Source organism: Pseudopipra pipra, chromosome 6 (genome assembly GCF_036250125.1).
Source record: "Pseudopipra pipra isolate bDixPip1 chromosome 6, bDixPip1.hap1, whole genome shotgun sequence".
NCBI lineage: Eukaryota > Metazoa > Chordata > Aves > Passeriformes > Pipridae > Pseudopipra > Pseudopipra pipra.
In genome coordinates, this window is record NC_087554.1 from 23,107,237 (window position 1) to 23,120,034 (window position 12,798).

Sequence of the window (12,798 nt, forward strand, 5' to 3'; positions counted from 1 at the left end):
CTTCTTGTAAATCGTTCATTCTTCTCCCCTTCCATCTTTTTCTTGGGGTGGGCAGCCCTTATCTCTGCACACATAAGATTTTTGTGCACTGTAGTGAGAAAGCACTTAAATATTTTCTGCGGGATATGTGAGCAAGAAGGAAAACCAAACTCACAGAAGCATGCATTAACTTTACTTTAGAAGTTACCTTCCTTTTTGATATTTAAACTGATTATTGAGAAGAAATCAACTTGACTTCAGGCTAAAACATATGGCTGTTTTTCCTGTTTTTGATATGAGGCCCATTCAAAAATGAGATTTTCAAGTCAAAGCTTAAAAGGGATGGAGGGAATAGCAGCTGCTTACATGACACAGGGAATTGCTTAGTGTATTTCCAGTGAGTGCTGATGAAACTCCTTGTAACTATTCACTGCTAAACCTTCTTATGCATAACAAAACTTGTATCTCCATTAGCTGAGGGTTAGCCTTTTGCCTCCAAGCTAAAATATTTGATGTTTCAAAGCTGGCTTGAAAGATTTTACTTTCTTGCAGCTCTTCTGATTAGGTCAAGTACTGAATTCATCTAGTACTGTGCTTCTGGGGAGTCTAAACTCCGAGTGTTTTGTTCCTCTGTAAGGGGACACAGCACCTCTTAAAACAAGGTTTTAATAAGATGCTCACACTTTATTAAAACATAGGCAAACAGTGAAAATGCAGCTCTTGCATGACTGAATTTGTAATGTCAGCTTGCTACTGTGAACTCCTACTTTTCTGTGTGTTTTAACATCTTAAAACTACTTGTTGTAAAATGAGTCTTCAGAAACCTTTCACTTTGAAAATGACTGTGAGCCTGACAAGTACAGATTTTTTAGTTGATTGAGAAGAATTGTGGCCCATGGTGTCTTGTTGCACCCTGCGAGATTTCATTAGAGAAGTCAGTTATTAATAGGCACCTTTGAAAGTTTTTTCTTACGGAAGTAATTTAGTGGACTTTTTTTTAGGTTAACAGAGCTGCATCACCTGAAGAAGTTTTGTCATTCATAGACCTCTTGGAGATTAGTGTAATCAGAAGAATGCCTCTGCTAAGGTGTGAGATCTGTGCTGTGCCAGCAGAGGGAGTGCACTATTCAGTGATAAAAGAATTTAGGGTGTCAGTCTTCATGGGAGCATTTTATTAGAGAAGTTACAGATGAACTAATTTAATATATGTTTCTGAAGATAGTGGAGTAGAGTAATAGTTTAACTCAGTATACACCTAAAGTTCCAGAGATGCAGCTGGACTATATTGTTTTCCACAGTAAACTAATGCTGGTTTATGGTTTCGGTTATCATGTTTATGATCGATGTTGGTCAACAATTTAACAAAATTGTCATACAGTTTCTTGTAAAATTTGCATCCTCTCAGCCTCTTAAGATTCTAATGTGGCTGTCTTTGCACATATAAAAACTTACTGAAGATCTACTCGCTGTGTGTTTTTCCTTCTGTTTGAAAACTTTTTTCTTGACTCTGAACAACTCCCGCTACTGGATATATACAGAGTTTGAGCATAGGATTCCATGCTTGAAAATGTTTCCTCCTGCATGAGCCTGTTGTGTAATTAAACAGTAGGCATGCCAGATGCTTACTGTTTTGGGAAGAAGAGCACATTAGAGATATGTACCATCTGTAAGACATTTTTTCAGGAGAACCCATAGAACTAGAGAATTGTGGTATGAAAAAGTAAATTTTGGAAAGGTCTGTATATCTTTCACTTAGATTTTTAGGATGTAATCCTGTGAATATTTAGTTCAGTGTTTTAGGTTGATACCATCTCTTATCCAGGGCTATAAGTGTTTAAAAACAATAATAATATTCTCACTTCTTGCATGATTAGAAAAATGAAGTTTGTGATGGAAAAGAACACCGAGTTCTCAAGCAAGAGGGTGAAGGTACAGGAGAGGCAGGGCAGGTTTTGCTAGTACCCACAGGTACCCAGGCTCTGCCCACAATATCACCAGATCCTTGTCAGAAGTGTCATATAACTGGTACTGTTATGTTCCGGAGCACCTACTTTCTGCCTTTTGGACCAAACTTTCTCAGTGCCTAAAAGATAACAATAGCCCCTGTCCTCTCAGTAACCTGCACTTCGTGCCTTCAGCAACACCTGTTGGAGAGCAGAACTCCTCTGGCATGCATGTCAAATAACTCCAGTTCTGGCTGAAACACTCCTTAGGCTTGAAGTGGGAAAGTCAAGATATTCAGCACAGTTTGATTCTGCAGAAACATTAAAGTCAGTTTTGTTGACACAAGTATAGGCAATTTTGAAGGGTAATTCTCGCCCTTTAGCTTTTTGATCCATCTTTTTCTTCCTTGCATTCCTAGGGGATATGCAGTGTGTCAGAAGGGGTGCACTGAGAGACTGCACCTCACAGGAAAAATTATCAACCTTGTTGGTCTTGCTTTTTAATGCTTTCCCCAGCTGTAAAATATATAAAATGGAATTTTGCCAGGTGTTTGAGAACTTATTTCCTGTCAGAACTTTTAAACGCATGTCTTTCCCAAATCATATTCCATGCTGCCTTCTCCCATCATGTCCTTAGAGCACTGTTGGGTTAGGTCACCCATGAACCTAGTCATGCAATTTTGGGGCTCACTCAGTCTGACATGAAGTATTGATTACTGTGATCTGCTTTCAAAGCACCCTGTACGTCACTGAAGATAAGTGATAGCTTATGTAAAACTGCTTGAAACAGTAAAATGTAAAACTGCTTGAAACACGTTCACATCTTTTAAAATACTGGTTAAAAAAAACTGACCAAACACCACCCTGTCCCCCACAGTAGATTCTTTTAAGGCAATCTGGGTAATATCACATTTTTATGGTGATGTGCAGTGCAGGAGCTATTTTGGTCTTCATATAGTATACAAAACAAGAAGTGTTAAGGCTCTTCATGATGCTATAAATAGAATGAAGAATTTTTATTTGTTGTATTTTCTCAGGAGAGCATGATACTTAATACAGTCATATACAAGGATTGATTTGGCAGATAAATGGTGAAGAAGACAACATAGTATGTGTAGTTTCATGGTTCCTGTCATAATATCATGTCAAGCTTCTGGAGGGATAAATAGCAGAACTTTTCTTTAATGATTGTTGGTGGCAGTTCACATAATATGGGTTTGTATTATAACTTTTGGATATCTCGTATTTTGAGAGACAAACTAAACATTTATGGCTTTGAGTAAAATATCTGGTCAAAGTCCTTGGGTTTTTTCACTAACCAGCAAGTGTTGAAAAACCAAAATTAGAGTAGTTTCTAGTCATAGTTCCTTTGTATCAACTCCATCTTCTTGTGTCAATTCATCGTTGTGTGCTACAGCCTTCAGTTTCACTTGGGAAAACAATTAAACTTGGTTTGGCTATTGGATTCATGTCCTGAAAGCCAAGGGTGCTAGACTTGCTGTCCGGGGAAAAAACCAGGTAGGTAATGAGCCCAGAGAATAGTTTCACATACTTCAGGGAATCCTTGTTTATCCTTTGGAAGCTCCAAGAGATACTTGGTATAGTAAGGAACTGCAAGTTTGTTATTTCTGTTTGCAGCATTGCAATATGCTAATTGCATGGGGAGTGAGGCATAAACTTGTGTTCTCTTGAAAAATGAGCAGGACTAAATAGTTGAAGGAGTACTGGCTTAGTGGTTGATTAAGCAGGGAGCTGAATTGGTTTGCGAGCTATTATATTGTGGGGGAATGTAAATTTTAGACCTGCAGGCCAGGCTTTGGTTGGAAATTGACATTAACAGGGGAAGGGGGAGAGTAAATTATATATATGTACATCCCTTGGTGTCTGTGGTAATCTTCATGTTGATTACCTTACTCATTTTTTATACTGAGTGTCAATACAAAAGGCTAATAGGCCTACAACATCAAGGATTTTTGTCGTCATAGTTGAGGTGCTTATAATTTTCTTTAGAATTCAAAATACATAAATAATTCATGTTGAACTGAGGTATCTGGTGTCAGTTGCCCTCCTAATGGAGGAGGAGTGAGAGGTGAATTATACCAGGTAGTGAATCCCAGGCAGGACATGGGTATAAACTCTACTACAAAGTCTGAAACTGTGAGTTCAGGAAAGAAAGCAACAACAAAACCCACAACCAATATAAAATTGAAAGGAGGAGAAGAAACTAGTGTATTTGAGAAAGAAGACAGATGTTCTTTTGCAAACCTGTGTGTAGAAAGAGGAAAAGCCTGGGGAGTAATAAGCCTGAAAGGCAGTAGGAAATGACATTCTCTCTCTTTCTCTCTCTCTCTCTTTCTCTCTCTCTCTCTCTCCCCCCAGTGGGAGGATGATTTAGCCAAGTACATAAATGCAAGTTTATAACAGAGAGGGACAGTTGCCAATACTTGGGAAAGGAGTCAGTGTTCTGTGAAGGTGGTCATGAATATCATTCAGATGGTCCAGAGGGAGAAATTCAATGCTTTGTTTTCCCAACTTGATGACTTTTAACCTGAGAGTGTGAAACACAGAAAGCCAGATCAAGGGAAATGTAACTGTGATAAATATTTTTCAGCAATAGTCAGAGAATCACTAGGGATTTTTCCTCAAAGTACAAGTAACTTGGGGAAGTTCAGGAAATCCTAGAGTTCTGTAGCTTTCTGTAGATTTGGGGCTGACACAAATACATATTTCACCTCTGGAAAGAGAAGGTTCAGCCTTATTATTTGAGTAGTCTTTTTCCTGTGTAAAGGGCAAGAGGCAAAGGATGGCTATTTTTAGGGCTTTCCCTTTTAAACTGGAATCTGAAAGTTAGAGGATCTAAATAGGGAAAACTTTCTCCTCTAAAACTGTTGCTTAAAAGAAAGTCTGATAATGAGCACGGCATGCAGCATCTTATATTCATAGTTCCCTTGTATGTCCTGTGCCCCTGACACGTCCAGTCCACATGGGTTACTGTGTGAATTTCTGTTGAGTTAACATCAGGTTTACTTGCTAGTTTTTACAAATATAAATGATTCTTGTTTGGCTTGGGGTATGAGCTGCATTAAGAAGTTATTTTTTCAAGAGAGACACTTTAAAAAAAACTTAGTAGATGCTGAGAATAGGTCTCATAATCAATTTAACTACCAGTGCATGAGTACAGTTCCTTAGCTCTTTCAGTCTCTGCAGGCAAGCGTAGCATATGCATGGTGCCAGTTAACTCTTGGTTAAACAGCTAGTGAATTTATGAACTTGTGTGCATTTATGAACTTGTGCCTTTGCCCTGGCACTCTAAATTATCTTATGGTAGCAATGATGTTTTTGTACATGAGTGGATGCACTACAGGGAATTGCTGGTCTTTAAAAAGTTATGTTGCTTTGAGTTGTTATAATTTCACCCCAGATTTGTGAATGAGGGAAGCTTCTTAGCTGCATAACAAAGCAGAAAACTTGTCCAAGTTCTGTAGCTTCATGCTTTGTTGTATTTGCACAGCCCTAATTACAGATCATTATACCCTTTTGAAGTGGAAAGAATGACTTGCAGTCATAACATAGAATGATTTGTCTCTAAATATACAACTGTGGTATTAGATTTCTGGCTTTGTATAACAGTTGTGTGGCCCATAAGATAGGAAGGATGACTTTAAATATTTACCTCAGCTTTTCCTACTGTATTTTAGTAGTCTGAGTGAATATCACTTGAAAGATATTAAAAATTTTACACATTATTACTCTTTCCCTAAGCTCTGCTTCTGAGATATTGCTTAGATTGGAGTGAGAAAAGACTACAGAGATCACTTAAGAATGGGAGGTTTTCTTTGGAAGAAAAACCTGGAAATACATGGTTATAATTTCTAACTATTTGTTAGTCCTCTAATAGCAGCTTTTAAATATAGCACCTGCTTTAGAACATAAATCCAGCCATAAGTCTGTGCATTTTTGTATTTGCAAGTAGGAATCTTTCCTTCATTGGAATAAACATGGTGTTACTTCTTCCAAAATTAGAAGGTAGAAGACAGGTTTGGTGAGGAAGAGTGGACAATACAACCGATGCTGGCCAGGAATGTAATAAATGCAGTTGCAGATAAAGGGACATCAAGAAATGTTAGCTGCCTGTAAAAGATTATTGAAATGGTCTGTAATCAATCTCTACCTTATGTTAGCTGTTTGCTTTGAGCATCCTGGAACTTGAGATCTGGATGGTTAGATGTGAAAGAAGTTGGCTTAAAAATAATGCAGCCCTCCAAACCAAAGGAACTATACCCCAAACTCTATATGTATATATTAAATAATTGAAAAATAAACAAACTGCAACAACTACTGCTTCATGGTTGTGTGCTAAACATTTTTGCCAGACTGTATTAAATCTCAGAGATTAACAATTTCTGATGTTGAGGAGACTGTCCTGAACAAATTTCTCAGATGCACATATGCACACACACACATGCCTCACTCTGATCTAATGCAAAGTTTCAGAAGGAAAAAAACAGTTTGTTTTGGATATTCTGGCAGTTTTCACATAGCCTAGTGTATAACTACTTGTCTAGAATTACCTGAGTCTTCAGAGTCTTGGGAACATTCACATTTTCGACTGTAGCACTCACATGTCTGTGGAAAGTAGTATTCCTTCAGAAAAATGGTTATGTGAAGGAAGCCTAAGAGTGTTCAGTGACCGCCAACTGATGGCACTCTTCTTAGAGTAGTTCCCAGCCTCTCCCTTAGGTTTCTTGACACTTCCTTCTTCCTTTATTAGATTGCCTTCAGAGAAACAAACACTACCATAGAGTTCTCTGACATCCTACATGCTAATTCCTATAGACTCAGACTTGGAATGCTTTGCAATTTATGAAATACATGCCATTACAGAACTGGTGTCTCTAAACCAGACCTACCTAGAATTTGGATTCTTTATCTAGTTCTAGATGTTTGGTTTTTTGGTTTTTAACTGCCTATTTCATAATGGCATGTCTGAGATTATCGCTGTTGGAGACAATGGTGTTAACCACTTTGGCTGTTTAGGATAAGGGTCATGCAATACAAGCACATATGGACACCGTTATTAGTGGTAAAACTACATTTCTGCTATTTATTGTTTTATTTTAATTAAGGCTGGAAATATTTCACGTGTGTGTACAATGTATAAAATTGCCAGGCTGGAATATTGCTGCAGAATACCCTGCCAGTGTTTTTCCAATAGTGCTTTCTGAGTGTGGACTTGGCTGGGTCAGGTGAGACTGACTCAGAGATCTACCTTCTGTTATCTTACTCTTTAAAAAAAAAACACGTATTTTTCTGTATATAAAGATACTACATGTTCATATATATATATATATATCTTCACACATCACAAGATGTAAAAATACTGACAGCAAAAAGTTTTTGCCCTATTTCACAGATTTTTGAAGTTCCCCCAAAATATTAATTTTAATGAAACAAATGGAAGTGGTGTTGACTATGAAATCCAGTTTTACCCTCAGTGTTTTTCTGTGGAGGGGGAAAAAAATTGATTGCCTGTCCGGCTTAACTGTAGAAATGAATCATTTAACCCAGTTGGTGGCGAGACTTCATAGTTTTTTATTTTGTGTAAGTCCCCCCAATTATTGTAGCATGTTCTTCTATGCTCTCATTTGGATATCAATAGTAACCAGCACGTCCATGATAAACTGTTAGAGCTCCTTGGTGGGTTGCAGTTTGGATTTAGACCATGAATGCATTTGTGTGGATTTACAACAGAAGTTTCAAACTGTGAGGGTCCCCTCTGCATTACAATGGGAGATTGTGTACTGGTTTTTTACACCGTTTATGGGTTGCCTGAGGGAAGGCAATTTCAGACCAAGTCCATGTGCCAATCTGTAGTGATGATATGCAGCATTACACTGCTCTGAGAGGCAAAAACCCAGTATGCTGCTTTTTACCAAGGGACTTGTGGAAGAGATCATAAAACTTGTATCAGATAAAAGATCTTCCAGTCTTGAACTAGTCTTAAAATCAGCCCAAATCATTCTTTACCCTTTAGCATTAAAATAAATAGTTGATTCTACATCTCTTTTGATGCATTAGCGTATGAAAAAGCTCATGTATGTTTAAACTTAATGCTAGATATTTTTTTGATATTGCATCGGATCTGTTTCCTTGGTGGTGCTTATCAGCTCTGAATACTTAGTTTGATGTGTGGGGCAGTACTGACAGCTAAGTGTGTCAGCAGCTGACTTCATGAAAGTAAGGTCTGTTCAGCTCCTACTTGTACAATCCCTTATCAAAACAGTCATGCAGCGTGGCTGATGGCAGAATCTATTCTAAGGAGAAATGCCAATAAAATGCAAAACACAGCCCTTCTCTGCCATTTTCTTTGTGTGTCAACTGCAATCAACTGAGGTTGTTTTCTTTTGTGTTTTTTCTCCTTTATTCCTAAAAGGGTATGTTTTATAATGTAAAAATAAGAACAAACAAAAAACCTCAAACCCAAATTGAGTCATATGTAAGTGGTAATGCAATGGTGATAGTAAAACCAATAGCTTGCTGCAATGAGATTTGTTTCTCTGTAATATAAGTGCTTACAGGTGTTTTGTGTGCCTGTATATGCTGATTTCTTTTGTGTGTGTGTTTTTCCTCCTATATTATTCAAATATTCAATGTTTTAATTTATCAAGGTCATTTAGTATCAGGGGGCGTACCATTATGTTTTGGTGTCTGCTGATTTTAGTATTTTTTTGCCCCCTCCTCACTGCATTCTCAAAAACTTTGTTGGAACACCTTTTGCATATCGTAAATGGTAGCAATTTATATTTTTTGTCTGATCTGTCTTTGGTGTCAATGAGGTGACATTAAAAGAGTTAGCGGGGGCAGGGTAGTATTTGGCAGAAGCTGAACTTTGACATTATTTCTTAAAGGCAGAAGTTTTGGATTTAAAATGTATTTGAGGATGGTAGTAACTAGTAGCAGGCAAATTAACTATTTTACACTAGTTAAAATTTTGTCCAAGTTTGGATTGATGCTTGTTTGTTTCCCTTGTCAGAGATGCTCTGTCTGCAACTAGGAAGCTTGTTTTAGGATTACTGTTCTAGAGAATCCTTCAACCAGCTTGTAGATAGATTGCTTGGAGTCATAATGGAGGCAGGAGCTTCCAGAGCAGTGAGGAGGTTTGCAAGGCTACTTTCCTTATGGGGGTGTAGGTTTTTCAGTGTAAAAACATCTGTGTAGTCAGCAAAAATGTTTTGGGGTCTTAAGTATTTTCTATGGGTCATGTAATGTAGGAAACTTATATTCACTAGTTCTGTCCAGTGCTCTTGCTGCTCCATAATATATTTTTATCCTAAACTCAGCAGTTCAGTAAGCCCAGCTAAAATGTATTGGATATTGTTTTGAGTCTTGGCATAGGTGGTAAATTTAGTCAGTCTTGGTACTTACGGTGAGGAGAGAAAGATAGTACATATACTGTAGTGCTCTGGCGTTTTAATGTTCTTTAGAGGCCATGAATGCTTCAGAGTGGTGAAGACATTTGTTTTATTTACTCTTATGCTACTAGCTGGATGGTTTCACCAGATTCAGTGCACATACTATTTGACAGAGCAAAGTTATCCAGGTGGAATAAAAATAAACTGCCTACGCAAAGTATGGTCTCTACTTCCCCGAGCCGAGGTTGGGGTGGAGGGGGTGGCAGCTGCTTCTGGGAGGAAGGGAGGCTTCCCTCGGTCTCTGGCTGTCTGGTGTCTGCATTCTCAGCCATCACGAATGTTTTCCTTTTGCAGATGACACGATTGGTGCTGCCCGGCATGCTGGAAAGGTGAGTCACACTAACACTATCCAGACAAAGTCATCATTATTTATAGGGGAGAATCCTTTCTTGAAAAATTCATTACTGTGACTAATCAGCCTAGTCTCCATGTTTTAATGGCAGAGTATTGCTGGGTGAGTCACGCTGATGGTGCATGAATCATCAGACGGTGGAAGCCTTTTCCACTCGATTCCCTTTTTATTTTTCCTCTCCCTTCTCCACTGTTGTGGTGATTCCTTTTAGAACAGAATTAAAAAGCCCGTCTGACTCATCAGCACTAACTCAACAACCTGCTATTCTGAGGGGGTGGTTACAGTTCCTGGGAATAACCTTCTTAAGGCTATTTCTCCCTAAGTCATTGTAAGTAAAATGGATGCAAAGAATATGTTCTCATTATACAGTAGGAGGTATATTGAGGAAAGTCTGTGATCATTTGGAAAAGTAGAATTGGAGACCAGCTCTTTAAAATAATACACCATTGTCTCCACGGAAGACGTGTGCTGACTTCCTAGCTAGCTCCCAGGTGAAATTAAAAGGTTCACAGTTTCCATTTAGTCCCTCCAGGCTATTTTCTAACTGATGTTGACTGTCCTGGCTGTTGGCCATCTCTGTTGCAGTGCTTGGCCCTGGCTTGCTGGGGGTTACCCTGGATCAGGTTTGAGCTATGATCGCAATACTGGAGGAAACTCTGTAGAACCATTCAAACCAATATGGCAGGAAGAGCATATATATAGGGCAAACCTCCAAATCTGGTAAAGATGAAGAAAAAAAACTGGTATATTTTGTGTCATCCCACTGCCTGGGAATCTTCATTGCAGACCAAGATTTAGTTATTCAAGTGATGCAGAGATGCATAGCATATGTTTCACATTTAAAACAAAGCTTCTTCCTGAGTACAAACTGTAAGAGCTAGAGGTCAGTATGGGAGTCAGTGTCTAGCATGTCAGGGTGATGGCAAGCTTAGATTTTTAGTTAAACAAGAGATTTGAATAAGTTTATTTCATCTAAAGAAACTTGAATTAGAAATGAAGACCCAAGACTTGAGCTCTAGGGCCAGGAATGTAGTATTTCCCAATGAAGCTGGAATAAAGGATGAGGATTATAGAACAGTGGTGATAGCTACTCAGGGTTTGTAAGTCAGAAGTTATTCCTTGTCCTTGTACTGTTAATGATAGATAAAGGGACTTGCCTTTCGTGAAACCACTGCTCTCTGAAGGTGCCCACATGACCAAACCATTCTTGTTTTGAAGGGATTTAGTGTTGTTTCCTTACTAGATTCTGGAACTTAGGAGATCTGACAGTTTCTTGACTCAGTTTCTTCTTTGGTTAAAGAAACGTTGTAGCTATCCATTTGGCAGAGTTGATCTCTTCAGCTTCTCAGGAGAGAATGATGTATATTCTACTTGTATATGTTTTTCTGTTATCAACCCAGGTAAGATGATTTGAATGAAAGGCAGCAAACCACTATCCTGCTAACTTCTGTTTCTGACTGCCCTTGAGCACACCATATCATTTTTACTCTCACTTCTCCTAACTGCATGACTACCTCAGGGATCCCAAGGATAAATGTTCAAAAATCCTGAAAAAAAAAAGGTTAATAGTGGTTAAAAAAATAAAGTACACATCTTGAACTTTTTCCTTTAAACTACTGCTCCATTTGGATGAGGCCTTGGTTTCTGTCCCAGGGAAAAATATTTGAAAAAGCTTCCATTTTCTGTTTGATTTTTGTGAAGTTGGTTGGGTTTGCAGTGCACAGAAGCAATGTCTGCAGCTGCCAGCTCTTGCACAGTCATAGCTCACAGGCCATTAATACAACTAACAGTCTGTAACCATAAGAGGACATGGATGTCCAACAAATCCAAGGGCATGAATGAATTGTAGCTGTACTCAGCTGCTCTTTAGGTCAACCATACATTTCTCACATGGGACCATGGGCTTGCTAGAGCTCCAAGCTCTAAGAATAAACTAGACTAAGAATCTCATTGTTATTCCTCACTTGTTCAAGGAGGATAGCATGTTGAGTAGATAGATGTGACAAAGCACATTTTAGCATCTTGCAGCTATCTCTAGTGCATACTTTTGTGTATTTGAATGTTAGTTTTATGGCAGTATATTACAAGTGAAGTGCAAACATAGAGCAGACTTCGCATGCTTTGCATCCAGGTCTAATAAGAGAACATAAAGCTACATCTTGGTGTGTCTTTTTATTTATAATAACCAAAGCAGCATTAGGTGAATGCCACTTCTGGTAATGGCATTTAGATTCTCTGCTGTGGCTTTTCTCCTGTGCTCTGAACACTTAAAGTGACAATTTATAATCTGCAGTTTTCTATTACACTTAAATGAGCAGTTCCTCTGTAAATTTTCAGGCTACTGTCTAACGTGGGGGATTCACAGAACTGAAAATTGAGGCTTGATGTCTTTGGGAGCAAAAAAGCCACCACCACCGAAAATCAGTTCACTGTTTTTAGACAAATACCAAACTATGGTATTTATTGCCAGGGAAGTAGCAAGTGCATAATTACATTACAGAAGAAGCTTGCTCTTTCCACTTGGCATGCAGCTGGAGCAGGCGCTGGTTGCCACAGCAACAGGGAGATGGCTAAATATAGCCTCCCCGGTGCTGGACCACTTAAGGTAGAATGATAGGAGGTGTGAGGGTGTGGGCCTGACTCTGTTCATCTTAACCAACTTTTTTTTTTTTTTTCATTAACTGCACAGTCGAATTAGATGGAGCCAAAATTTATTTTTGCCGCATTGATTCTCAAGTAATTCTTCAGATCCTGACCTAAAAACATTTCGTCTGCAATTCCTCTAAGAAGCAAAATAGTAATTGTAGTAATTGGAAGTATTCCCCCTACACATGTGCTTCTCAGTTGCATTTTATCTGGAGGTTTTAAGTTATAGGCGTTTAAGGTGAGGACTCTTCTCTTTAAAAAGTCAAAATACAAACCACAAAACCCCCAGTGGCATTGGCTGCTTCAGAGAGACCAATACATGGAGCTTCTGCAACAGGCTGCTATTAATTTTTTGTTTTTCCAAGGTGATTTTCTTCACTAGATCAAACCATTAATTCACTCCATC

At 38.5% G+C, this 12,798-nt stretch overlaps 1 protein-coding gene across 1 annotated transcript in view; it reads left to right on the plus strand.

Annotated features, from left to right (window-relative positions):
• Positions 1–12,798, plus strand: part of HSD17B12 (hydroxysteroid 17-beta dehydrogenase 12) — an 85,243-nt gene that overhangs the window by 58,452 nt on the left and 13,993 nt on the right. Inside the window, exon 7 of the mRNA XM_064657802.1 lies at positions 9,689–9,723. Within this exon, the coding sequence (XP_064513872.1) occupies positions 9,689–9,723 (35 nt within the window). The remainder of the gene's footprint in view (positions 1–9,688; positions 9,724–12,798) is intronic.